Below are 23,392 nucleotides of genomic sequence, written 5' to 3' on the forward strand. Positions count from 1 at the left end.
CTCTTTCTCTACATCCCACTCCCTGTTAGCAGCTTAGCATGATTCAGGCTTTAGTCAGAGTACTTGACTGCATGTACAAATGGTGCCCACACCTGGGGGTGTCAGCCTTGCCATCCCTGTCCTTCAGGAACCGAACGCCAACAGCGTGGCCTGGAACACCCAGTGTGAGGACATGCTCTGCTTCTCCGGGGGAGGCTACCTCAACATCAAGGCCAGCACCTTCCCTGTGCACCAGCAGAAGCTGCAGGGCTTTGTGGTTGGTTATAACGGCTCCAAGATCTTCTGTCTCCACGTCTTCTCCATGTCAGCTGTGGAGGTGCCACAGGTAACCTGGGGCCCATCAGCTCCTCACGGGGGAGGGTGAGTGAGACCCGGAAAGCCAGGCTCCTTGCTGGTGCTTAGGAGGGGGTGGCAAGGACAGAGGGAAGAGAGAAAAGAGTGGCAGCTGTGATATTCTGGAAGGCACTCTGAACCTGAACCGCAACCCTATCTCCACCCCTTGCAGCCTGTGTGTCTTTGGGCAAACAGCTCAACCTCCCTGATCCCCTTTCCTGGGAGGGGCGGAAGTATTGCTCCTGCAGATGAAACCTCGGATTTACTTTACTTGCTTTACTGAATGTGATTATAAATAAGACAGAGTTTTAATCACCTCCTTTACCTCCATCTTCTTGTTAACCTAACATTTACATCCTGCAGACCCATCACTTTGTATGAATTATTGGCCATCAGTTAGCAATCTGGCTTTTCCACTCAGCAGTCTACTGGAAGCATGACTCTTCCTCAGTACATGTGCTCCTCTAGCATTTCAAATATGGAGATTGTGGATTCACATGCAATTGTAAGAAGTCATACAGAGAGCCTTAGTACAACTTGCCCAGGTATTCCCATTGGGGACAGTTTGCAAAACTACAGCACAAATTTATTACCTGTGTAGGTGCATGGTTCTACTGCCACCAGCTCATGAGATCCCTGGTGTTGGATTGCCCTTTTGTTGTAACCACACCTCCCTTCCTGCTGCCCTGCCCCCTCCCCTCATTGGTTTTTTAGTTTGTTGCTTTGGCTATAGCATGCAGAGGCTTGATTTGGGATCTCAGTTCCCAGACTGGGGATTGAACCTGGGCCTCAGCAGTGAAAGCGCTAAATCCTAGCCACTAGACCACTAGGGAACTTCCCAATACCACTTGATTTTAATGACTACTTTTTGTCTTATCACATAGATCTTCCATAACTTAACCAGTACTTAGAGTTGGATAGTCATACTGTTTATGGCTTTTTTGCTATTGTAGATAGTGGGCGTCTTTCTAGCTAAGTCTTTGTACCTATCCCAACTTAGGTCCTTGGTATAAATTCCTGGAAGTGAAATTAATGGGTCAGAGGTCGGTCATGTCCTTGTGAAAGATTCGTAGGTCTGTCTTGACTGCCTTCCAGCTGGGATCCTATAATCTGCACCCCTCCACATACCTCATCTTCACTCTCGCCCCCTGCTATTGCTCCTTGTGAAGGGTAGGGCTGGGGTCCACTGCTCCCTCTCAGCCGATGTTACCCTTGTTACTGCTTCAGGAATCAATAGCGCCTGGTATAGAGGAGGTATTCAGTAAGCAGTAGTAGAATTCAGATCTGAGGAACAGGAAAGAGAAAAAAGAAAGCCAGAGAAAAAAGAAAGCCAGAGAACAAAGGGAGAGAGTTGGGTGGGGGTGGGGCAGGAGGAGCAGGGAGAGCAGCCCCACTGACTGTTCTTCGAGGTCCTAGTCAGGTCTGCATCCTGCACTGGCCCTACAGCCTCCAGAAACCCAGCCTTCGTCCATCCAGCCAAACAGGCCATGCTGACAGAGTTTTCCTCCAGGACTGCTATTCTGGCCTCAAAGATAAATGCACTTTGCTGCTCCCTGACTTGGGCCGACCAAGAAGAGCCAGAGGGGTGGCCTGGGCTTCCTCTTGCCAAGCCCTTAAGTTTCAGAGCCAGAGGGCCCTCCCCCACCTCTGGGGCTGCACCAAGGACATCCTGCTGATGCAGCAGGTCAGAATTGCCAAGGGTTAGGAAAGCAGCCTGAAGACAAAGGCTATTTATCTGTCGCCTCTGCCTCCAGCCATCCTGTGGTTTTGGCCTACAGAGGAGGGAGAAAGCATCAGGCCCACTCTGGGGATTTCTGGTTTCCTTTCGAAATTTACATCATCTTGTGCAAGAATTGGTTAGTCAGGGCTGCCAAGTAGGGCGGCAAGCCCTCTCAGGCTTCTCAGGGCCATGGTGACTTCATGCTTGGAATGTAGCAGTAAGATAAAGTGGAGCTCAGTGGGCATTTGTTTGGTTAGGGTATTTTTAAAACTACTGTTCTCATATTGTGCCTCGCAGGCAAACCTGAATTGTATGCTGATTCTGTTGTGCCTGTCCCATCCCTGCCATGGGCTTTGAGCTTTGACTCTGCTGCCTAAACCAGCTGTGACCTTGAGCAGCTCCTTTCACTCTTTGGGCCTCACTTTTCTGTGTAGTGGAGCTAAATATAAGATCTTTCAGGTTTTGTCTGGCCCAATTCCTATTCCCCTTATTATTATCAATCTTAAAATAGCAAACACTACAAAAAAACTAAATTAGAACAAAGGGTGCTCACTGGAGGAATTAAGAAAGGAAAGCTCTTTGTGCCTAGGAAATTTGAGAAAGCTTCCAGGAGGTGGCGACATTTTATCTGAGCTCGGAAAGATCTGGAGAGAAGCAGCTAGTGTGTCTGGAGCAAAGGGAAATGGGAGCCCTCCTGGAGTCGGGAGATGGGGAGGAGCTGGTGCTGGGAAGGTGCAGTGGGGAGGGGGCAGGCCCATGCATGCCAGCCCCTTCCCTCTTCCAGAGCACTTGTGCCTGCCCCAGTAGCTAGAAGGGCAGGGCATTACAGCAGAAGCTAATCAGCTTACACCAAATCACACAGCAAAGCTGTGGCTGCTCCCTGGCTCCTCCCCTGCTGCCCCCTCCAAGCAGGAGTAGGGGTGGCTCCGAGAAGAATGTGAGCATTCAGAAGCAATTTTGCTGGCTTGCTGTCAGAGGGTAGAATGGCTTAAAAAGAAACAAGTTTCCTTCAACTTCAAAGATAAAGGCCCCAAATGGAGAAAACAGCACGTCCAGCTCCACATGTGGCAGCCGTTATCAGAGGTCCTGGCTGATTGGTGTCCACTGCCCCAGAACCCAGAAGGAGGTGTGCAGTTTGTTTAGCACTCTGACTGCCTGAAAACAAGCAGGGGCCAATGAAGACCCTGGGCCCAGCTAACACATGTTCTCGTGTGCGTGTGTCCACACAACACATGCACACACGCACACACCCCCTACCCAGGAGGCAGGGAGGAGCCAGAACTTGGTCACGCTCCCCCGCCCCTGGTCCATCCCCAGGTCTTCCACGTGCCTTTTCTGTGTCTTTGGCAGATCAGTCACCCTCTCAGTCTCTGGGCAGTGGTCAGGGAGCAGCAATATCCACTGCACAGGGCTGTTGAGACTGATCCTAAACCACTTTGTAAACCTAAAAAGAGAAGTTTTTAGGACCCATTCAGATATCACGGTGAGGCAGCCGTGTCCCACCAGAGGAATAGCAAGAAGGTTCCCAGTGCCAGGACCTAGGAGGGGTTGCCTTTCTTGGGGTAAGGAGGTTTCTCGGCATCTTTGCAAGAGGCCACTCCAGGGCCCTTCTTCACAGTGACGTTCATTCTTTCAGCAATCATAGGCTGAGGGCCTGCTGAGGAAGGTAAGTATGACCTGCTGCCACCTTCAGGTTGTGCACAGCCTTGGGGGATAGGCTTATAATTAAAACACAACATGAGGTTTGGGACAAGAGGCACAGGGGAGGCTCAGACCCCTTCCCTGGAGGGGTCAGTGAAGACTTCCAGAAGAGATGACATTTAAAACCAAGCAGGTACTTTGCAGAGGGTGAGGTCTTATGATACAGCCAACCTAGGGGGTAGAAATCCATGCTGTGGAACACGGTGGCTCCGTGGTGTTTGGCTGTGAAAGAGATGGCAGAATGGAAGGTATGTGAGCTGGGCCAGGCTGAGGCCGAGCAGCGTGCTGATGTGGTGCCGTGGCCCTGTTCTGCCAGCGTAAATAATGAAGTTGGTGCACACAGCCGGCTTCAGGCCTCACATGAATCTGAGTTCTTTGGTGGCTCTGAAAGCAGCTTTCTTTCTTCTGGATGCCGTCTTGCAGTCTGCTCCAATGTACCAGTACCTGGATAGGAAGATGTTCCGGGAAGCCTACCAGATTGCTTGCTTGGGTGTGACAGACACTGACTGGCGTGAGCTGGCCATGGAAGCGCTAGAAGGATTGGAGTTTGAGACAGCAAAAAAGGTAAGCATCAGTCAGCATGAGCTGGGATTTGGTCCTCGAAGGGTCCCTTGAGGAGGCCAGAGGGGGTCCAGGTGATGTGTGGATAGGCAAATGCCCCCTGTCGTGGGCTCAAGTTAGATTGACGTGGGCTGAGATCCCAGCTCAGCCACTGCCCAACTGTGCAGTTGCTCATCTGTAGAATGAAGGTGATGACAGTCCCCATCCTAATGTGATAATGACTGTAAAGCCTGACTTAGAAGGGCCCTCTGATGGATTCTGGCTGCCTGTCTTGTTAGCAGTCATCCAGGCACAGCACCCAACCAGTGGGTGCCTTTATCATGGGTATCAGCACTTACTGGTATTAGGTCGTTAGTTACACAGTGCTGGTTTTCTTGGCACTCTGCTGAGTGCATTGGAAGAAATAGTCAAGTTCTCTGATTCTGACCACAGCGTCACTCCACTCAAATGTTCATGGCATGAGTCACAGCCTTGATTCTTGGTCGTTTCCTGGCCTCATCTAGTAAAACTAGAGAGATAGTTAAAAACATTTCACCCTTTTCCACACATTGGAAAAGCCCAGCTCCATCTCTGAGATAGGTTTTCATCTGGAACCCAAGCTGGGGAAAGGAATGGCTTGAAACCCCTCTCCTCTGTTCCTCTCTCCCCTCCTCTTCCCTTGTCAGGTCTTCTTTTTGCCCATACTCCTGAGCTGGTGGGGAAGGAGTTGCAGACGTGTGTGGTGTCCACCCTGTGCTGGGGCGAGGCTTCTAGGCAGGAAAAGAGAGTGGATGGAGGCCAGGCCAGGACCCAGCAGCCTGGGTGGGGATCAGCTCTGTCTGCTTGGGCTGGATGACCCCGGGCCAGCTACGTCTCTCGGTGCTTCGGTCCTCCCGTTCCCACAGCAGGCACAGTGAAAACACCCCCGCCATGCCTGCACAACACAGTGTCACAAAAGGGATTTTAAAACTGCCAGTGGTTGTACAAATGCCAGACATTATTAAAAGTAAAATCATCACACTGTAATAATTTTATTTTTAGATCTATTAAGTGTCAGGAGGATGGTAACAGAGGAGGGCTGGAAGAATGGAGAGGAGAGAGGAGGCAAGTCCAGGAGGGCGCTTCCTTCTGCCCCACCCAGGAATGCCAGGAGGGAAAAAGGGTGATAGAGGACTCCTAGACTGTTTTTTTTTTGTTTGTAGCCTGGAATGAAATTAGAAGTCTTCCTTAGAGGGTGTCATCTGCTTACACCCAGGCACTCAACCTCAGCCTCTTTCTGGTATCAGCCAGCCCTGCCAAGCACGGTGCCTTGGGCACATCAGGTGTCAGCACGTGTTTGAAGGACAAAAACTAAACTGGAATGACCCTCCACATGTTTAATGACACTCCAACCCTGTATCCCCCAGACACTCCCTGAGAATAGAAATTACTGTGTTAAGCCCACAAAATTTTAACTACAGACTAAAACTTGATCATTTTTTCCAAATTCCAAGTGCCCACCTTTTCTTTTTCATCTGCTTTGCCAAGTCACCCAAGTACACTAGGAGGTGGAGGGTGGTTTCTGGCGATGGACCGGTGTCCCCACTAGATGGCAGAGGAGAGCTGCTTAGTACGTGGGGATGCGGCCCTGCTCCGTGTTCCCACACTTCCCTTGGCTTGAGGTTATCATGGCCTTGTGACTCTGACCACTCTGACCAAGGCATCCCTGACTCTACAGAATGTGTCAGGGCTGAAGGAACTCGGAAACAGGTTTCTCACGGTGGCAAGTCCCAAAATCCTAGCAGAGCAGGATTCCTTGCTAGCTCGTCCCTGTCCCTGGCAGCATGGCAGCAGGGAGGGTTCAGGCCCCCGGCTGGGAGTTCTCAGAGCCAGGCCTGAGACCTAGCGTGCTCCTTCTTTCCTTTCTGCCATTTTGCTCCAATATATCTGGAGACCTGCTGCCTGGCAAGAAGGTATTCTGAGCCCTCCATCCCTTGCTCATGTGGACCCTGCCTGACCCGTTCAAGGGATCCCTCTCTTGTTACTGCTGTGCAAGGCTCTACTTCATCCTGCTTCCTGCTGTGGCCCATGCCCAGTGGGTCTGTGTTCTCCAGGGCGTCTGGTTCATCGTTATATAGCTCTTAGCTCAGGGAGGTTCCATGATCTGTTTAATCTCCCTGCCTCCCCTTTTAGAATATTCCGAGGGGGATGAGGGCCAGGTCCCCAGCCCCTGACAGGATGCCTGGCCTTGAAGGATGAGATGATGAAGTCACATTGTGGTCACCTGTGAGGCAGCCAGAGGCCAGATGACTTGCTCATTTCCCCATTTCTTTGGATGGAGGATGTTGTGCAGCTAAGTAGGGACACATGTGGCCAGGATTGTCATTGTGCTTTTTAAACTCTGAGGGTTCCTGGACCTGGACATTCCCCCAGGTGTGTGTCAGCCCATTTCATAGAGGGCTGTGTAAAGGAGCATGCCTGGATAGAAAGGGCAGCAAAGCCACTAAAGATCAGCCTGACGTGCAGGGTTATGCTCCTCTAAACCACTTGTAGAATCTGAAAGCGCCAAGATGCTTAGCTAACTTCAATTGCCAGTGGAAAACTGCCTCAAAGTTCCTAGCAGCCCGTGGGTTAAAGTCTCTGACATTACTGTACTTGTAGGATTTCCCTAAGAGTTTGGCTTCCAGGGACTGCAGTCCCTGCCAACCCCCTTCCTTCCAGAAACCATCTGTGTCCTTTGTCTCCCTCTGTGCCAGCACCACGGGCTCTGGGCACCCTGTGTTTGTGCCCTGCTGGTCAGTGTGGCTGTCCCTGGTCACTGAGGTGGGTCTGCAGTCTCTTCGCAGGCAGTCTCACCCCATGGCTGCCACCTCAGGGCTCAGACTGGCCTTGTCTGCCCTCCTTCTTAGGGGTTCCTCCCAGCCAGCCCCATCCCTGGCTGCAGGATCCCAGCTTTGTTTCCCTAATCACAGAGTGAGTGATGCAACCAGGGCTTCTTTGCCATTCTTCGTGTGGACAGATCCCAGGGATAAAGCCGTGCCTCCCTGGGTGGCAGAACCCTCCCAAACACACGGTGATTAATCAGTGCTCGTTTCTTTCCCTCCTCATGGGCTCACTTTATAAAGCTTGACTTGCCACTCATAGCCAGTCACCCACTTGTGCAGCCAGAAGGTAGCTGATTTGCTCTTTGCTCTCTTCCCCTGTAGGCCTTCACCCGAGTGCAGGACTTCCGCTATTTACAGCTCATCAGCAGCATCGAGGTGACAGATGGCGTCCTCTTCTCAGGGAAGCGCAGACATGCTGACAGTGCTGTACAGGCAGCTCTAGCAGGCGGGGCCGAGAGGACACGGGGACAGAGCCCACGGGTGTCTGGGCTTCCTGACCACAGCCTTGCCATGGGGGCAGAGTGCCACGCGGGGGAACTGGCGTGTGGAAGCAGGGAGGGCATCTGCCACTTGGAAGCTGGGGGAGACACGGAGGCCCTTCCCTCTGAGCTTGGGTTTCTCGGTTGTGAAGTGGAATGAAACCTGCCTCCTGGGGTTGCTGGGGGGTTTAAACAGGTTCTTGGGAACTGGATTTTCTCCTCCCTGTGGCTGTTAGCTAGTTACCACCCCACAAGGCGCCCACAGTGTGCCAATGTAGGAGGCATTTCTCAGACCACATGGTCCATATCCGCCCTCAGCTGCAGGCCCTGGGGAGGGAGGCGTGGCCCTTAACTGGGTGCTGGGGAGCTCTGATCCCTTCGCAGCCCACCTGGGGGCAAAGGAGCAGAGTTGGAGGCTAGTTTTGCCCGCACCATCTGCTAGGTGATGGCAGACAGTATTCATCATTCCCTGTGCCTTCATGCTTTCTGTCTGTCTGTGAAAAGGTGCACACATTCTTCCCCTAGCAGATTTATTGTGAGGCTATGAGAGTGTGAGACACAGTTGAATCCACATATGGAAGCAGCGAGGAGATTAGCCAGTGTCTCGTCCCTTCGATTCAGTACTGCTTTATAAACACCTGTCGTGGACCGAGCCATGTGCTGAGCCCAGTGGGCAGAGAACTGAGTGGAAGAGAGGCCTGCAGGAGCTCACAGCCTACTCGGCTTAATAATAGGTGCCATTTGCAGTGCCTGTTCCCTGAGCACACGTGATCCTGTGTACATGGTTCCAAATCCTCATAGCAACTTAATGAGGCAGCTGCTGTTCTTACCCCTATTCTTAGGTTCTTATAAGGAACCTAAGGCTCAGAAAGGCTATGTCACGTCTCCAAGGCAAAAAGATCAGCTGGAATTCAAGCCAGTTCCCTTTTCCAAACTCGTGCTGTCCTTACTCCAGGCCATGCTGTTTCTGGGCACTCCACGCCCGACACCCCCTCTCCCTCCCCAGCACAGAAATAAGAGCAGCTGCACGGCATGGCAAAGGACTTGTTCAGAGTCATCTGCCCAGTATGCCCAGTACTGCTTACTGTCAGGGGCCAAGTTTGTCGCCTCTTGCGGGCCGAGCCATGGATCTTCTGGATCTAGTGGTCTCAATCCAAAATCATAAAACATAATTTTCCTGTATGCAAAAGTAACCACCCTCCTTGTGGACCAGCTCTGGCCATCAATCACATGTTGTTGAGGTCATGTCACTGCTTCTCCGGGTATGCTGTGAGCTGGGCCAAGTACACTTATCAGAAATGTCCCTTGCAAAAGAGTCAAGTGCCTTTGAGTGAGGATCCTTTTTGTTTGCTCCAAGGCCTGAGTTGCTTGCTTCTATGCATCAGCATTGTTCCCAAGAACCCAGCCTCCTTCCTGGGCCCCTTTGACCATCAATGAGGTGGGAAGAGAGCGTCTCCATGTGGCCCCCACCCACTGAGTGCACTGAATGCTTTGTATTGATTGTGGCAAGATCCCAGGGCCTGGGATGGATTTGGCCTAAATCCCGTGCCTAGTGAGACCTAGTTCCTTATCTCTGCAAGGTTCGAATTCATTTCCTACTATTAGGAATTAGTGTATTTGGCTGATTAGCTTAAACTATTTGTAGTTTGGGGTTGGGCCTTTTTTTTTTTCCTTTTTTTGGTTTTTAAAAATTACTTCTGTTATTGGGGAAGCATGCTGCCTCCAGCTGTTAGAACTTTCACCAGCTTGTCTAGGAGTTTGATTCAGTGTCTCATCTTCCTCCACTGTGATATGCTTGCTAGAAAACAAGCAAAGGGAAACCGCTGAGGATGAGGACTGGTGCTATTAAGTGTTTACACATACTTGAGCTGTAGACTAGTGACTGTTCCCTAACACAGGACGGGGGGTGCAGATTACTTCTCACCCTCAGCACTGCTTCCTGTCTGTGTGTATGCATGTGAGTGAATGCATACATGGGTGCTGGGGACTGCCAATAGTTTCTGAAGGCAGTGTTAATGTGTAACAAAGAACATTTGGAGTCAGACGAACCAAATGCCAGCTCTGTGTGATTGTCACCTGCCCTCTTCTGCATCCCAGCCTCCCCTCGGTGTGACACTGGGGGAGGACTACCTGGTGCCTAGTGGGTGCTCAGCACATGGCATCTCTCGCCTTCTCTGTGGTGAAAGGGACATAGTGAGACTCCTTACCTTTTGTTGGTCTTTTTCTTGGGAAGAAACCCTGAACGCTCTACTTGTCCACTGTTAAGAGTCACAACTCGGCCAAACCAGGGGTCTTGGGAGCTGGGGGGAGCTCGGAGCACCTCCGAGCGGGCAGCATGCAGCATCCTTACTCTGCAGTTGTTTCCTTGGAAGAGCGTACACGGAAGCAGCCGTAAGGAATTTCCATTAAACAAAGTTTGCATCTCTTTTGATCTTCACTCATCTGGAAAAAAAAAAAAAAATCTGCTTTTGTTGTTAAGCGTTCCCACCAGAAACCCAGGTGAGAGACACAACAGCCCAGGAGCCAGGCTTAGGTTCCAGTAGGAAGGCCCAGGAGCTTCACTGGAAATAGCAACACCTAACCTTTGTAAAGGCTGCTTCCTGTCACGGCTGCAGAGGCCATTTCCTGTGCTTCTAATTTTTCCAGGAGAGGAAGAAGCGGGGAGAGACCAACAATGACCTGTTTCTGGCAGATGTGTTTTCCTACCAGGGGAAGTTCCACGAGGCCGCCAAACTGTATAAGAGGAGCGGGCATGAGAGCCTTGCACTCGACATGTACACGGACCTGCGCATGTTTGAGTATGCCAAGGTAACCCAGCCACAGCCCGTCACTGCTGCGCCGTCCCGCCATCTATGCCCAGAGGTGGTACGGAGGGATGATGCCCATGGCCTCGGAAAGGGTGTGGGCAAATTGGTAGACCGAGGACCCATTGGCAGCCACTGATTAGAGCTGACCTAATATTGACCTTTAAGGCTGACACCAAAAGGGACAGGGTATGACAGTTCAGACCTTAGTGACAGAGCTGGATGGGCTGTGAGTCCTAGCCAGTGTAGTCCCTTTGTTAAAGGTTTGGGGTTCAGGGCTTCAGGGATGTCTCCCACAAATTCTCTCAGAGCCTCGTTATAGGCCACCAGGAGCCTGTGTGCTCATGGTTCTGCTGTCATCATACAGGGCACCGGGTTCCCTGCAGCCAGCTTCCTGAGCTCTTGCTCTGGCTGGCACTGGGCTTTGTGCTGTGACGGTCCCTGCCTTCCAGTGTGAGCGTGGTGTGCCCCATTGCTGCATGGGCAGTGAGGAGATGGCCTCTGTGTTAGGGGGCCCCTGTTAAAGTTAGTCTCCAACAGGTCTGGGCCTTTAAAGGTATGTGAGGGAGGAGTCCCCTGGTGGCACAGTGGGTTAAGGATCGGCATTGTCTCTGCTGTGGCTCAGGTTGCTGCTGTGGCATGGGTTTGATCCCCGGCCCAGGAACTTCTGCATGCCACAGGCATAGCCAAGTAAAAAATAAAAAAGGTACATGAAGGAGGTCTTCCTGGAGGAGCAGCTCCCGATGGCTTGTGTGAGAATGAGCCTCCCTGAGGAGCCCAGACCATCGGGACACCTGTCCCAGCAGTGTAGCCCAGCACAAGGTGAGAAGCGGAGTGGGCACGTGGGGTGGCCAGGTTCTTCCTTCCAGGTGGTGCCTTTGTTGACCTGCCTCCCAGAGGCTTGAGAATGTGAAGTGAGTCATCAACCTCAACCAGTTAGAGGCTGTTAATGGTAATGAACTAGCTCACAAGCTCAGGATGGGAAATCCTCCCCACTTTTTTCTACTTTTCTCTTCCTAAAGATGGCTGTGCTCTTTTATCTTCTACCATCTCTGAGGTCCTGGGTCGCTAAGATGTGGCCCAGGCTGGTCACCTGTGCCTGGCTAAGCCCCTGCCCCCCCCATCTGTTCCTTGACTCCATCCCTCAGATCCAGGGACTTTGGGTGCCCCCCTTTTGCCCTCTTCAGTTTTTGTTACCTGCCCACCAATGTAGCAATGTGTTCACATGGAGAATTCCTTAAAAACAGCATTAAAACCAAGGACGAAAGCTTGAACTAAAGGATTGAATCCCTGGGGGTAGGATTTAGGCATTTGGAATAGCTGGTTGTGGTTGTTCTTCAGGACTAACAGCTCCTGGAACCTCTGAGAAGTCCCAGTGGGCAGCTGTGGCACAGGAGATAGCACTCCGCGGTACTGTCCAGAGAGTGGGCGCGAGTCCTGGCCACCCTGTGGGTGACCTGGGGAAAAAGGCTCTTCACTTTGCTGAGCCTCCATTTCCTTCTCAGAGGGTAACCTAGCCCAGCTCAGCTTAGTTCTGAGAATTGCACAAAGTACTGTAGGAAGAAGCCCTTTACAAAGGCTGCGCAGTAGAATGGACGGGAGAATGAGTGGGGCCAGGCATGGCCGAGGCATGGCGGTCCTTCAGACCTCCCTGGGCGGCCCGCCTGGCACCTCCGGTGGGCTTCGTGCACCTGCAGCCCCACCCAGGAAGGCACCCCATTTACACAGTCCATCTGGTCTGCCTCTCCATGGAGGTAAACACACTGGGGGTGTTTTTGGTTTCAGTGTTTGATCATAATTCCAAGTAGGTTGGTTCTGTTTCAATCCCCTCATAGTCTGAGTTTGAGAAAATGTGTACATACACATTATGGTGGGGCTGGGGGTGGGGAGATACAGTGCTTATTAACATGGCATGTTTTTGTTTACTTGAAAATTGCTTCCCAAGATTCAATCTGGTTTTCGGAAAATTTTTAAATTACATTCCCACGTACAAATAAATTGTACGCTTTCCGGATAAGTGACATGTTTATATGGTGATAAAGGGAATTATAATGCTCTTAACTCTTATGTAGTATGTCCTTATCAAAATCACCAAGCATGAGAACATTGTTTAGTCTCATTCATCACTCGGCACGGCCTCTTTCTGTCCACTCCAGGACAGAGTCTTTGCCCTGGCCCCAGATAACGTATAAATTAGCTTCATGGAACCAAAGAACCTTTGGAAACCCAGTTTGTTGAGCCTTGAAGGACCATTTAGACTCTGCTTCAATTAGGCTAGAGCTCTGGGGCTGGAGGAGGCTTAAGCCTGTGGGCTCTGTGCCTGGCTGATCTCCTTACCAAGGACCCTTGACCTTTCTCACCACAGGCACCCTGGGTCCACTGAGCACTCACTGTGATGTCTGTCTTCTCCAGCTGCCCTGCCGATAAGGAGCACAGGTGGTTTTGTGCTCCTCACTTAACCAACCAGGTTAGCAGGGCTTCTGGTTTCTTGTTGGAATAAAGAGTACACGCTGCAGCTCCCAAGAGTAAAGGCTATGTCTGTAATGGCCTAAACCAGCCATCTCTAGATGGTCAGCAGCTGCCTTCCAAGCCCTTGCCCTCCCGTGTGTGTGCTCTGCAGAGCCCACAGGCCAGCAAGGTGGGCCTGCCTTTTATTGGACTCTCATCATTAGGGTCTTGATACCTTCTCTCATCATTAGGGTCTTGATACCGTCTCTCATCATTAGGTCTTGATACCTTCCACCCCTGTAAAGAATTGGTTGTCTTAGGCCAATCTAATATGTTACTTTAGGGGCTACACAATTACCCTGAAAGCAAATGGAAAAAGAGAGAGATAATTGTTCAAGTGGGTTTTTAGCATACATTGACTGCTTTTCTGACAAGCAAGTGCTCATCACGGGGAAGGGAGTGCTTTTTTGTGCTTTGTGAGCTCGACATGGTGCAGCCTCTACAGGGTACATTATTCTGAGACAAACCACTTCTTAGGAGGAATGCAGAGCTGGTCTCTAAGCACCTCCAGTTTCCCTTTTTGAAAAGCCCCACCTTAAAAATTGTCAGCACCAAAGCTGCCTCAACTGTGGTGACCCCCCACACAAAGATTGTGGGTAACTGTATCCTGCCTGAAAAGAGGTGATTTTTGGAGGTGATTTCTGATGCATTCTAGGGCTACTTCAGAGAAGCAGCCAGGGCCCTTCAGATGCCCTCTTGTGCCTATGGCCTGACCCCTGAGCCTCCAGATCCACAGGCTTCTTTTCCTCCACATGCCCTCTCCACATCCCTTCCCCTGCCTGAGCTCCCGCATGCCTCCTGCAGACCTGACCTCAGGACAGGGTCTGATACTATCTGGTTGAGAAGTAATTAACCAAAACCACCTGTGCTCCTTATTGGCCCTGGGCAAAGCCAAGGGGACATGGCCCTAAGTTCAAGCAGCAGAATGTGAACAGAGTCAGAAAGCAGAACCAGTAATACTTGCAGTGTGGTGGCAGCTGAGGACTCTTCTAGCCTGTAAACCATTTTATCTGTTTAAGATCGGGGGACCTCATACTCAGCCTCACTCAGAAACATGTGGTGTCATCCTTGCTTTCTGAATAAAGATTTTAGGTCTGAGTATTCAAGATTGGGTAAAGTCACTATATGGGAATAGTCACATATACATCAGACTCTGTATGAGGCAGAAACAAGTACCCTGATCATAAACCTTCCATACTGTGGACTTTCTGTACAGTACTCCAAAAAGTCTGGAAAGTGTTGTTTAGCTGAGGCACAAATGTCCATTAGTGGGAAGGGCAGGAAACATTGAGGGCCATAGTCCTTGACACTGTCTGAGTGCCCCCAGGAGCACCTGTGAGGCGGCCTGGGCGCCTCCTCCCTGGCACCTGGGCCTGTCTCCTGTCTGCCCCACGGGACCAGCTCATGCCTGCATCCTGACTGCCTGCTGCAGCCAAACGGTCCCTTCCTTGCTCCAGCATTCAGCAGCCTGACGTCATGCTGGAGCAGGAAGTTCTAATCTGGAGTGTTTTTGTTTGTTGTGCTTCCTCAGGATTTCCTTGGATCTGGAGACCCCAAAGAAACAAGGATGCTGATCACCAAACAGGCCGACTGGGCCAGAAATATCAATGAGCCCAAAGCTGCTGTGGAGATGTACATCTCAGCAGGCGAGCACAACAAGGCCATAGAGATCAGTGGTGACCATGGCTGGGTGGACACGTAGGTTTTCAGTCCCTTCCCTGAGAACATTTGGCAGCATGTCATGTCACATCAGCTCTTGGTTTTGCCTGACAAGGGAAAAAGTAGTGTTTCTCTAAATATCTAATCCAAAGTTGATAGTGATCAGCTTTGGGGAGACACAGAGATTGAATGAGGCAGTCGCTGCCTTTGAGAAGCTCAGCGAGGCTCTGGGGGAAAGGGTGGCAGGGAGGGGTGGGCAAGCACCCCAGGCCTGGGGCTGCCGTTCCCTGAACCCTCCTCATGAGCACCTTGGTTCCCCTCCCACACCCTCAGCCTTGGTGTTTTCATGCCCACCTTGCAATGAGGAAACCGCGGCTCAAGGACTGAATGATCACACGAGGCTAGACAGCAGGGAGTTGGTGGAGCAGAGCTCCAGACTGATCTCAGTGCCCATGACCTGTATAATGGTAGGACTTGCAAAGAGCAAGAAAAGTCCTAAGCATGCCAGGGAGGGGCATAGCCATTCTCAAGGGAGGAACCTCGGGCGTCTTCTCCTGGGAAGTGGTTTTTGCGTGAAGCGCCTTGGACAGATTTCAGGAGGCAGAGATGGTGGAAAGGGAAGGATGTGCAGAAGAAATAGCACAAGTTGGCCGAATTTGGGTGAGGGGTCCAGAAGAGGGCAGGTAGAGGATGCTGACTGTGGGCAGGGGCATCCAGGCTGGCCTCACAGGGCACCAGGGGCTCTTGGGTGCCAAGTGGAGGCACTTAGATTTGTCATTTGGGGGTGGGGACCCCTGGTTGGGGCCGTGCTGTCAGAAGCCCATTCCAGTGGCAGGTAGAAGGGAGGGAAAACTCGAGGAGGGAGACCAGTGCAGAGGACCAGGGGTTAATGGGACAGCTGAGGGAACAGGAGGGACATGGGGGAGCTGGACTGACGGGACCTGATGTGGGGGGTGGGGGCTCTCAGGGCAGCACTGGCAGCTGATTCTGAGCTCTGGGCCTGTTGGCTGGTGATGCCACTCGCTGAGACAGAAAACAGCACTGGGGCGGGGCTGTGGGACAGAGGTGGATTCCAACTTAGGACTCTCAGAGCATCAGACCTTCTAGAGGGAGGGCTTTCCCCTCCCACTGTCAGGGAGAGTGGGCTTCGTGTTCACCTGTGTATGCATGTGCATGTGTGTGCACAGTGCCAGTTGCCACGGCTGCAAAGAAGAGGTAAGGGAGCGGCCCTTGAGCTTGGCTCAGTCTGAGTCCTGAAGGTTGCTGGTTGTTGTGGAAACCACACTGTGGTCCCCAGGTGGTTACAGCTCAGGATTCAGGAGGGAGGGGGCTAGTTGAGGACTACATCGCCCTGAACCCCACTTTGTGCTTGGTGTGACCCCTCACAAAGGGACCTACTACCCCATCTTTCTCTTGGCCAAAAATAACGTTTCTTGAAGATAAAGGTGCAGATTTTGCCCTTGCAAATTATTGCTTTTGTGGAAGGGGTGCTATGGGAGAAAGCCAGGCAGATTTAGGGCCCCTGTTCAACCCTCTAGTTTTTCACATCACTTCCATTTGTAGCTGATATGTATCTGGTTACCCTGGGGACACTTAACTAGTTCAGAAAAGAGACTTTAAGCATGTTCTATCCTTTTTCCAGGTCTGGATGAAAAAGGTGCCTTTCCTCCAGAGACATGTGGTTTAATGGGTGGGGCTGGGGGGGTTCTAAGGGTTCCTGTGCCACCTTTCCCTAAAAATGTGTCCTTTCTCTGCCGAAAAGTGTTATTTTTAGCCACCATTATTATTCTAAGTACAGATTGACAGGCCTCCCTGAGCCTGCCTGTCTCTGAGACGGGGATCTGTTACAGCTGCTTCCCCTTCTTTTCTCACAAAGAGCAAGCTGGGTAGAACCCCCTTCCCCTGGGAGAGCTGGTTTTGCTCCAGCCTGGTCTGACCAGAGGAAATAAGCACTTTCCATCCAGCCTCCATGTCCCCATGAGCTGTGGAGGAGCTGGTGCCCACTGGGGAGAAGAGGTGAACCCGTGGTCCCTATGGCCCCTCACCCATGGTCAGCACCTTTCCTCCAGAGCTCAGAGCAGAACCCGCACATGCCTCTTCCTGTGGAGGTGCTGTCACTGAAGGCTTCATACACCTCTGCCTGTGCTTTCCTATAAGAATTCCCGAAATGGTGGTGGAAAGGGCTGTGTGCTACTTGCTGGCCACACGGTCTTGGGTGGGCCGCTACCCTCTCACTCTAGCCTTGGTTTTCTCATCTGTAAACTGGGAACGCTAGCTCCACCCCTGAAAGTGGTGAAGGGTCAGTAAGATCACACAGGTGAAGACTCATGGCGCTCAGCTTGAGGCCTGTAGCTGATCGGCAGATGTTGATTTCTAGCCCCAGATCTTGCTGGATAGGTTCGTGATTCTTGTGAAAGGCATGAGAGCGGGAGATGGTATCCTTCACAGGCAGCATTTCTGGATTATGTGTTCACTCAAAACCTCCTATCGAGCATCAAGAGCCATGGCACTGTGCCATGCCCTGGGGCCACCAGCAGAAATCGACACCTAGCCTGCTCTTAGGAAGACCCAGATGTCCCCTGCACCCCTTCTAGGAGCTCATCTCCTCCCACGCTCTCGCCACTGCAGGCTCATCGACATTGCCCGGAAGCTGGACAAGGCAGAGCGGGAGCCCCTGCTGATGTGCGCTCACTACTTCAAGAAGCTGGACAACCCTGGCTATGCTGCTGAGACCTACCTAAAGATAGGGGACCTGAAGTCCTTGGTTCAGCTGCATGTGGAGACCCAGCGCTGGGATGAGGTGAGCATAGGGTCACTGCCTGAACCCCGGGCGACAGGGGACCTGGGAAGTATGGGGGAGAGCGACTGTGCTCATTGTGGATGTGAACATTGGCCTGGCAGTTAGGAGACTCACCCTTGAATTCTCTGAGCCAAATGTCCTGGAGGGCCTTTCCATATCGTTTGCTGATTCATTCATTCATTCAGAAAATCCTGCTGGCCTGGTGGCTCTGTGCCCACCGTGTGATAAACACTGGGGATGGGAGGATTAACACGGCAGCCCCTACTGCCTGCTGCTGATCTGAGCTGCTTCTGACCAGCACCATGGGCTTGACGCATCACTGACAAGGAGGCACACCTGTGTGACATTTAAAGCCTGCTGGGTGGCATTGTGGCAGAAAATGCCACCTGTACTTTCCAGGTGCAGGCTGCCAAAGCCATTTCAGGGGCCAGCTCCTCCTCCTCCCCCTTGCCCCTGCCTCTCAACTCCTCTGTCTTGAGGGCTGGTCGGAAGACCGGCCAGTGGGAGAGACAGCTGCAACGAGGCTGGCACAGTAGCCGATGTGCTGCTCCTCTGTGGCTTGACTCCACCCTCCAGCTCACTGGCTACCTGTGCCCCAGATAGAAATCCATTCACGAGGGGTTAGCTGTGCCCACAGTCCTCACCCACCCCTCCCCACCACTGTGGTCTGGTTATAGAGCCCTTGCAAGGCCTTTTCTGGGATGAGCTGTCTGACTTTTGTCTCCTCTCTGAGTGGCTCCATTTGGTGAGGTGACAAGGTCACTGATGAGAAAAGGTGGGGCTGGAGACAGAAGCAGTAATGGCTTCTCAAATACACTTACCAGGAGACCTCTCCAGCAGCATAAATTAGAGCATCTGAGAACAACTCAGTCCTGGCTGTGCATCAGGCAAACTTCTCCCCATTGCCATGTACCATCCCCCGTGACTCATTTCCGGTTCTCCTGGCCTGACAGGTGGTTCTGGGGCTTAGATAAAGCAGTCACCAGGTTCCACACAGCACCACGCCCACAGTCGTCTTTGACAGCTAATAAGCTGTGATGATGATAATGTCAATTCTGTTTCCTTAGGTGTCGCCTGCAATTAAAAGAAATCTGTTTGCAGCGCTACAGGAGCCCACGCATACCCTCAAAATAAAGTGTTTCCGATTCTCTGCCGCTTCTGTGGTCCAGAAACAGACTGTGTTGTTATTGAATCCAGTCGCTTGCATATTGCTGTTAATTGCCTTTTGTTTTCAAAGAGCTGATTTGTTTTTGCGTTTCTGGGGGTTGGGGGGGAGGCATGCTCCCCCTCTGAATTGTCAGGCTGGCAAAATATGACATCCCTGATGGATTCAGCCGAGTGCCGTGTTTCCCTGGGGTCTGTGGGGGCTGCTTTATTCAGAATGTCTTTGCTCCTCCTTTAGGCCTTTGCTTTGGGGGAGAAGTATCCTGAATTTAAGGATGACATCTATGTGCCCTATGCTCAGTGGCTGGCAGAGAACGACCGTTTTGAGGAAGCCCAGAAAGGTAGGCCCCAGAGGGTGGCACCTTGCAGAAGGGGTAGGAGAAGGCACTGCCAAGACACGCAGATCAGGAAGGCTGCCAGGCCCTTCCATCGTGGGCCCAAGATAGATGACTTCATCCTGCGGGTATGATGTGCCTGGTGATGAGGACTGTGGAACCGTGGGAAGAATGCAGGCTATGGAGTGGGACACACCGGTCCACCTGCGTGAGCCTAGGCTTTGGGCAGGGCCTTCTCCGCTCTGAGCAGTGCCCTTCCTGTCTAGTCCTCACAGCAGTCCTGTGATGGTGGTACGATTTTGTGGTTGAGAACTCTGAGGTAGAAGAGGTAAAGGGATTTGTGTGAAGTCCCACAACAAGGAGGTAGGTAGCAGAGAGGAAATTGGAGGCAGGTGGGTGAGGACAGAGTGAGAGAACTCTCACAGAGTGACTGGCCTGGGTGGTGGTTCTCACCCAGAAGAGAACTTGGGTTCTGTTTCTGGCTCAGGTAAACGGGGTATCCTCTGCTCCTTAGCTTGCCCACTGGCAAAATGGGCTGTGCGCCAGCAGCAGAAGGAAGTATGGAGCTTCCCCTGGTGATGGTAAGTTCAGAGTGTGATAGCTTTCTCCGTGTGGAACACTGGCTGGGCGCTTAAGCAGGTACCTTGCATCTCGCCTGCAGCCCTGCAAAGATGTGGAAGCTAACCGTGCCCTGTGTAGTCCCAAAGCCAGAGAGGGGCAGAGCCAGAATTGGACCAGGATCTGTCTGCCTGGGGAGCCTGATTCTTCCGACTAGGTTTTGCTGCCTCTCTCAGAAGTGTCCTCATTGAAGCTGGGTGTGTCCTGTTTCCTAGCGTCCCTTTTGCACTTTTCTATGGGCATAGTTGCCACCTCCAGACACATTTCAGAGTGTCTCCCTGTTGGAGCTCCTCAGCCAAGAGCCCCATTGAAAGACAGTGTGTTCTCACCGCTTCAGCATTCCCAGAGCTCCCAGTTGCTGAAGTGTGTGCATGTGTGGGCAAAACACATCAACCTATCCATCTGCCTATATCTGCCCTTCCAAGAATCCATCGCCATAGTAACTTGGTACTCAGACAAGAGATTGGAGATGAGGATGGAACAAGGCCAGACTTTTTCCTTCCTTAGAACGGAGGATTTGGGTCATCCCAGTGCCCATGTGTGGGCAAGTGTCACAGCCAGAAGCACTTTCTCAGCCGCCTCCAACATCCCAAGGGTCTGGCCACAGAAAAGAGACTTAGGAAATCTCTGTTAAATGGATATAAGAACGATTGAGGGTTTTATTTTTTGTTTTTTGGGGTTTTTTTGCTTGTTTTCACAAATGTTTGGCTGCTAGAATTGGACTGGGTTTTCCAAGGTTGTCATCAAAAAGCACCCAGTTGAAGACCAACCAAGGACTTGAAGTCGGGCTCAGGGCTGTAACCTTGGGTGCCACTCTTCCTCCACCCTGTGAGCTCCTTTAAAAGTCTCTGTAGTTCTCTTGTGAGGATCCAATGAGGGAGAGAATCAGGAATAGTAGCACTCTGTAAACCACCAAGCCCATTAGTGTTACCTGGAGATTCACAAGGCTTTGTCCTGGAACGGGGTGGGTGGGGGCAAAACCTCAGTGGCAGCGAGCAGCCATTCTGTCCTCAGACCTTGCCCTGGTGTTTGGCCCCTCAGCATTCCCTCTCCCATGCCTTTCCCCAGCCCCAAAGGCATGTATCTCAATGTACTTTTTCAGGATGTAGCCTCATTTATTTATAGCTCTTGGCCCAAGAGGCACATCTCAGCCATGAGATGCCCTCATTCCACAGCAGCCCCTGGCGAGCCCCTCGGCTTCCATCCAATTCCCCTCGTGGGGTGTGTTTGTGTGCCCCTCCAGCGTTCCACAAGGCCGGGCGGCAGGGGGAAGCAGTCCGGGTGCTGGAGCAGCTCACGCACAATGCTGTGGTAGAGAGCAGATTTAATGACGCTGCCTATTATTACTGGATGCTGTCCATGCAGTGCCTCGATATAGCTCAAGGTAAGTAAACATCAGCCGGTGCTTGTTTTCCCCGGCCCTGCTCTGGCACCAAGATAAACATCGGAAGAGCTGGGACGTTTTAATTAAAGCCCTGGGCTTGTTTATTGGGTGTATTGTCCATAACCCTGTCTTGCCGCAGCATAATCTGTTGTGTCATCTTTTTCCAGTTTGCCCATAAGCTTAAGGCTGGTATGAGGACCGTCCTGGGGTTACGGTTGGGAGGTCTTGCCCTGTGTTGTTAATTCAGAACATTTCTCTCCCCTGCTACCTGGGAGCCCATAAGTGGACCTGGCTGAGCACTGGTTTAAAACAAATTTAATTAAATGAAAAGATGAAAAAGAGATCACTTTACAATAACATGATCCAGATCCTCACTGTCCCAGGCAGGAAGATAGCTTCGATGTTGCTTTCTTTGACAAGACTTTCAGGATGTACTGAGGGAGTTCTGGACGCGGTGGGACCAAAGCCAGCAAGCAGGAGGGGGGAGAACGCTGGATTGGAAGCAGCTGGGTGACTCGTAACATGCCTCATCTCTCCCCGCTATACCCCAACCTGTAATGTGGGGGTGATCCCGCCCTACTTCACTCATTAGGCTGCTAGGAGCCTTCCAGAAGCATGGTCATAGTTGGAAAACTGTGGAGCCCTGGCGTAAGGTGGTGTTTTTGTGTTCTGGCCAATGATATGTGATTTGCTAAGAAAGCACAGGGGGAAGAAGCAGGGGTGAGTGTGAATGAAGTACATATCTGTCCACCATCACTGCAAGGTGGCTCTGGTTTGTCCAGGGGCTAGTGGTCACCCTCCTGCTGCAGCTGGCCCTCACTGGGGAATGACCCTGAGAGCAGTCCTAGCTGCATGCTCAGCCCAGCTGCCTTGGGACAACCCACCTCCCTCACAGAGCGCTTTTCTCGTCTCCCTGGCTCAGGCCTGATGTCAGGGGAGAACTAGCAATCTGACCCTCCTTTCCCGCCTGTTTGTGCTCCTCCTGTGTGCGCCACAGACTTTTCCCAGAAGGACGTGATGCTTGGCAAGTTCCACCACTTTCAGCACTTGGCTGAGCTGTACCACGGCTACCACGCCATTCATCGGTACACGGTAAGGCAGCCGGGAGACAGCACTGGGTGGGGGGTGCCAGACATGACTTCCAGAGCAGCAAACCTGGGGATGGACAGTAAACCCACTGGGCATGGTGACTTGCTGAGAGACCATGGTCTCCTGGGAGGTAGTTTGGAACTTTATTTTCTTTGATTGGCTGCTGCTTTGGCATGTGGCATGTGGGCTTCTGAATTAGCATGCCCCAGAGTCACATAGGCCTTTCTTGCTTTCTTAAGGTTTGGATGGTTCAGGCTGACTCTGGATTAGCCAGACACAGGGCTGTGTCTCTAAATGATCAGGGTTGGATATCCATGAGGCCCTGTCTTCTAGATGGTGAAAGTCCAGCTCTAACCCAAAGCCCAAGGTCCCTCTCTGGCCCTGCCACTGACTTGCTGTGTGACCCTGAGCAATTTACTCCCCTTCTCTGGCCCTCAGTTTCCTTTTCTATGAAGAAGATTGACTCCAGAGAGCCAAATACTTCTTTTCAGTTACTTCCTGATCTTTTAGACTAAGTTGTGTTAAATATGCCTCCTGACCGTGGGAAACAGGTGACAGGTTGTCATCGGCTTCCTTATTTTGTGTATCCTCAATCACTCAACAGTTTGGGCTTTCTCTGTGCTGATAAGCCAGAGGGTAAAATCAGTAGCCAGCCTTTACTGAGCACTTACTACATACCAGACAGTGTGCTGAGGGCCCTGTTATATCAACGTTTCCACCTCACTCTAAGTACTGTCATCACCATTTTATAGATGAAGAAACTGAGGTGCTGGTCAGAGAAATCCCACAGCTAGCAAGTAGGAGATCCAGGACTTGAACCCAGACAGGCTGGCTTTGAGCCTGTGCTCCTAGCGCACCCCCACCCCCAACTTAGAGAAGGCAAGCACTGGCTTCACCCCAGCTCTGCCATGTGACCTTAGGCAAGTCATTTACCTTGCTGTGGGCATTAGCTTCCTATTCTGTCAGGTGGAGGTAGTAACAGTACCTGCTTGATGGGGTTGTTGTGAGGGTTAAATGAATTAATATTGGGAAGCACCTGGAAGAGTGACCTTAGACAAGTGTTAGCTAGCCCACTGCCCCTTGCAGTGGCTTCAAACCACTTTTCCATCAGCTTGCTCCCCCAGCTGATGCTTTGCCCTTCTTGAAGCCTTGCCTTCCACCCTGCGTACCTCCTCCCCCTCATCTGTGCTGAGATCTCGGGGCATTCTCTGCCTCCAGAAAAGTCTGGAAAGAAGCCACCCAAATTAAAGACCTCAAAGTCAACCTAGGCTTGAAGTCAGGGGCCAGTTCAGTCTGAAAGTGCCTGAGCCACTCAGGAACCGTCTCTCCCTGCTCTTCATTGTCCTCGTAACCTGGGGGAGAGGGACTGGAGATGGAGGGGCTCCTCTCTAGAG

The 23,392-nt window shown here is 51.8% G+C and overlaps 1 protein-coding gene across 5 annotated transcripts in view; it reads left to right on the forward strand.

The window, feature by feature from the left end:
- IFT122 (intraflagellar transport 122) overlaps positions 1-23,392 on the forward strand; it is a 73,748-nt gene that overhangs the window by 42,069 nt on the left and 8,287 nt on the right. For 4 of the 5 annotated variants that reach the window (XR_007135071.1, XM_047781450.1, XM_047781457.1 and 1 more), the window contains 9 exons: positions 128-325; positions 4,178-4,318; positions 7,480-7,533; positions 10,284-10,445; positions 14,481-14,647; positions 17,237-17,408; positions 18,811-18,913; positions 20,769-20,909; positions 21,907-22,001. Coding sequence is in view for 4 of the 5 variants with exons in the window: in XM_047781450.1 (XP_047637406.1) it covers positions 128-325; positions 4,178-4,318; positions 7,480-7,533; positions 10,284-10,445; positions 14,481-14,647; positions 17,237-17,408; positions 18,811-18,913; positions 20,769-20,909; positions 21,907-22,001 (1,233 nt within the window). In the remaining variant the exon portion in view is untranslated. The remainder of the gene's footprint in view (positions 1-127; positions 326-4,177; positions 4,319-7,479; positions 7,534-10,283; positions 10,446-14,480; positions 14,648-17,236; positions 17,409-18,810; positions 18,914-20,768; positions 20,910-21,906; positions 22,002-23,392) is intronic. The other variant, XM_047781435.1, reaches the window with a different exon arrangement.

This window comes from Phacochoerus africanus, chromosome 1 (assembly GCF_016906955.1).
Source record: "Phacochoerus africanus isolate WHEZ1 chromosome 1, ROS_Pafr_v1, whole genome shotgun sequence".
Lineage (NCBI taxonomy): Eukaryota > Metazoa > Chordata > Mammalia > Artiodactyla > Suidae > Phacochoerus > Phacochoerus africanus.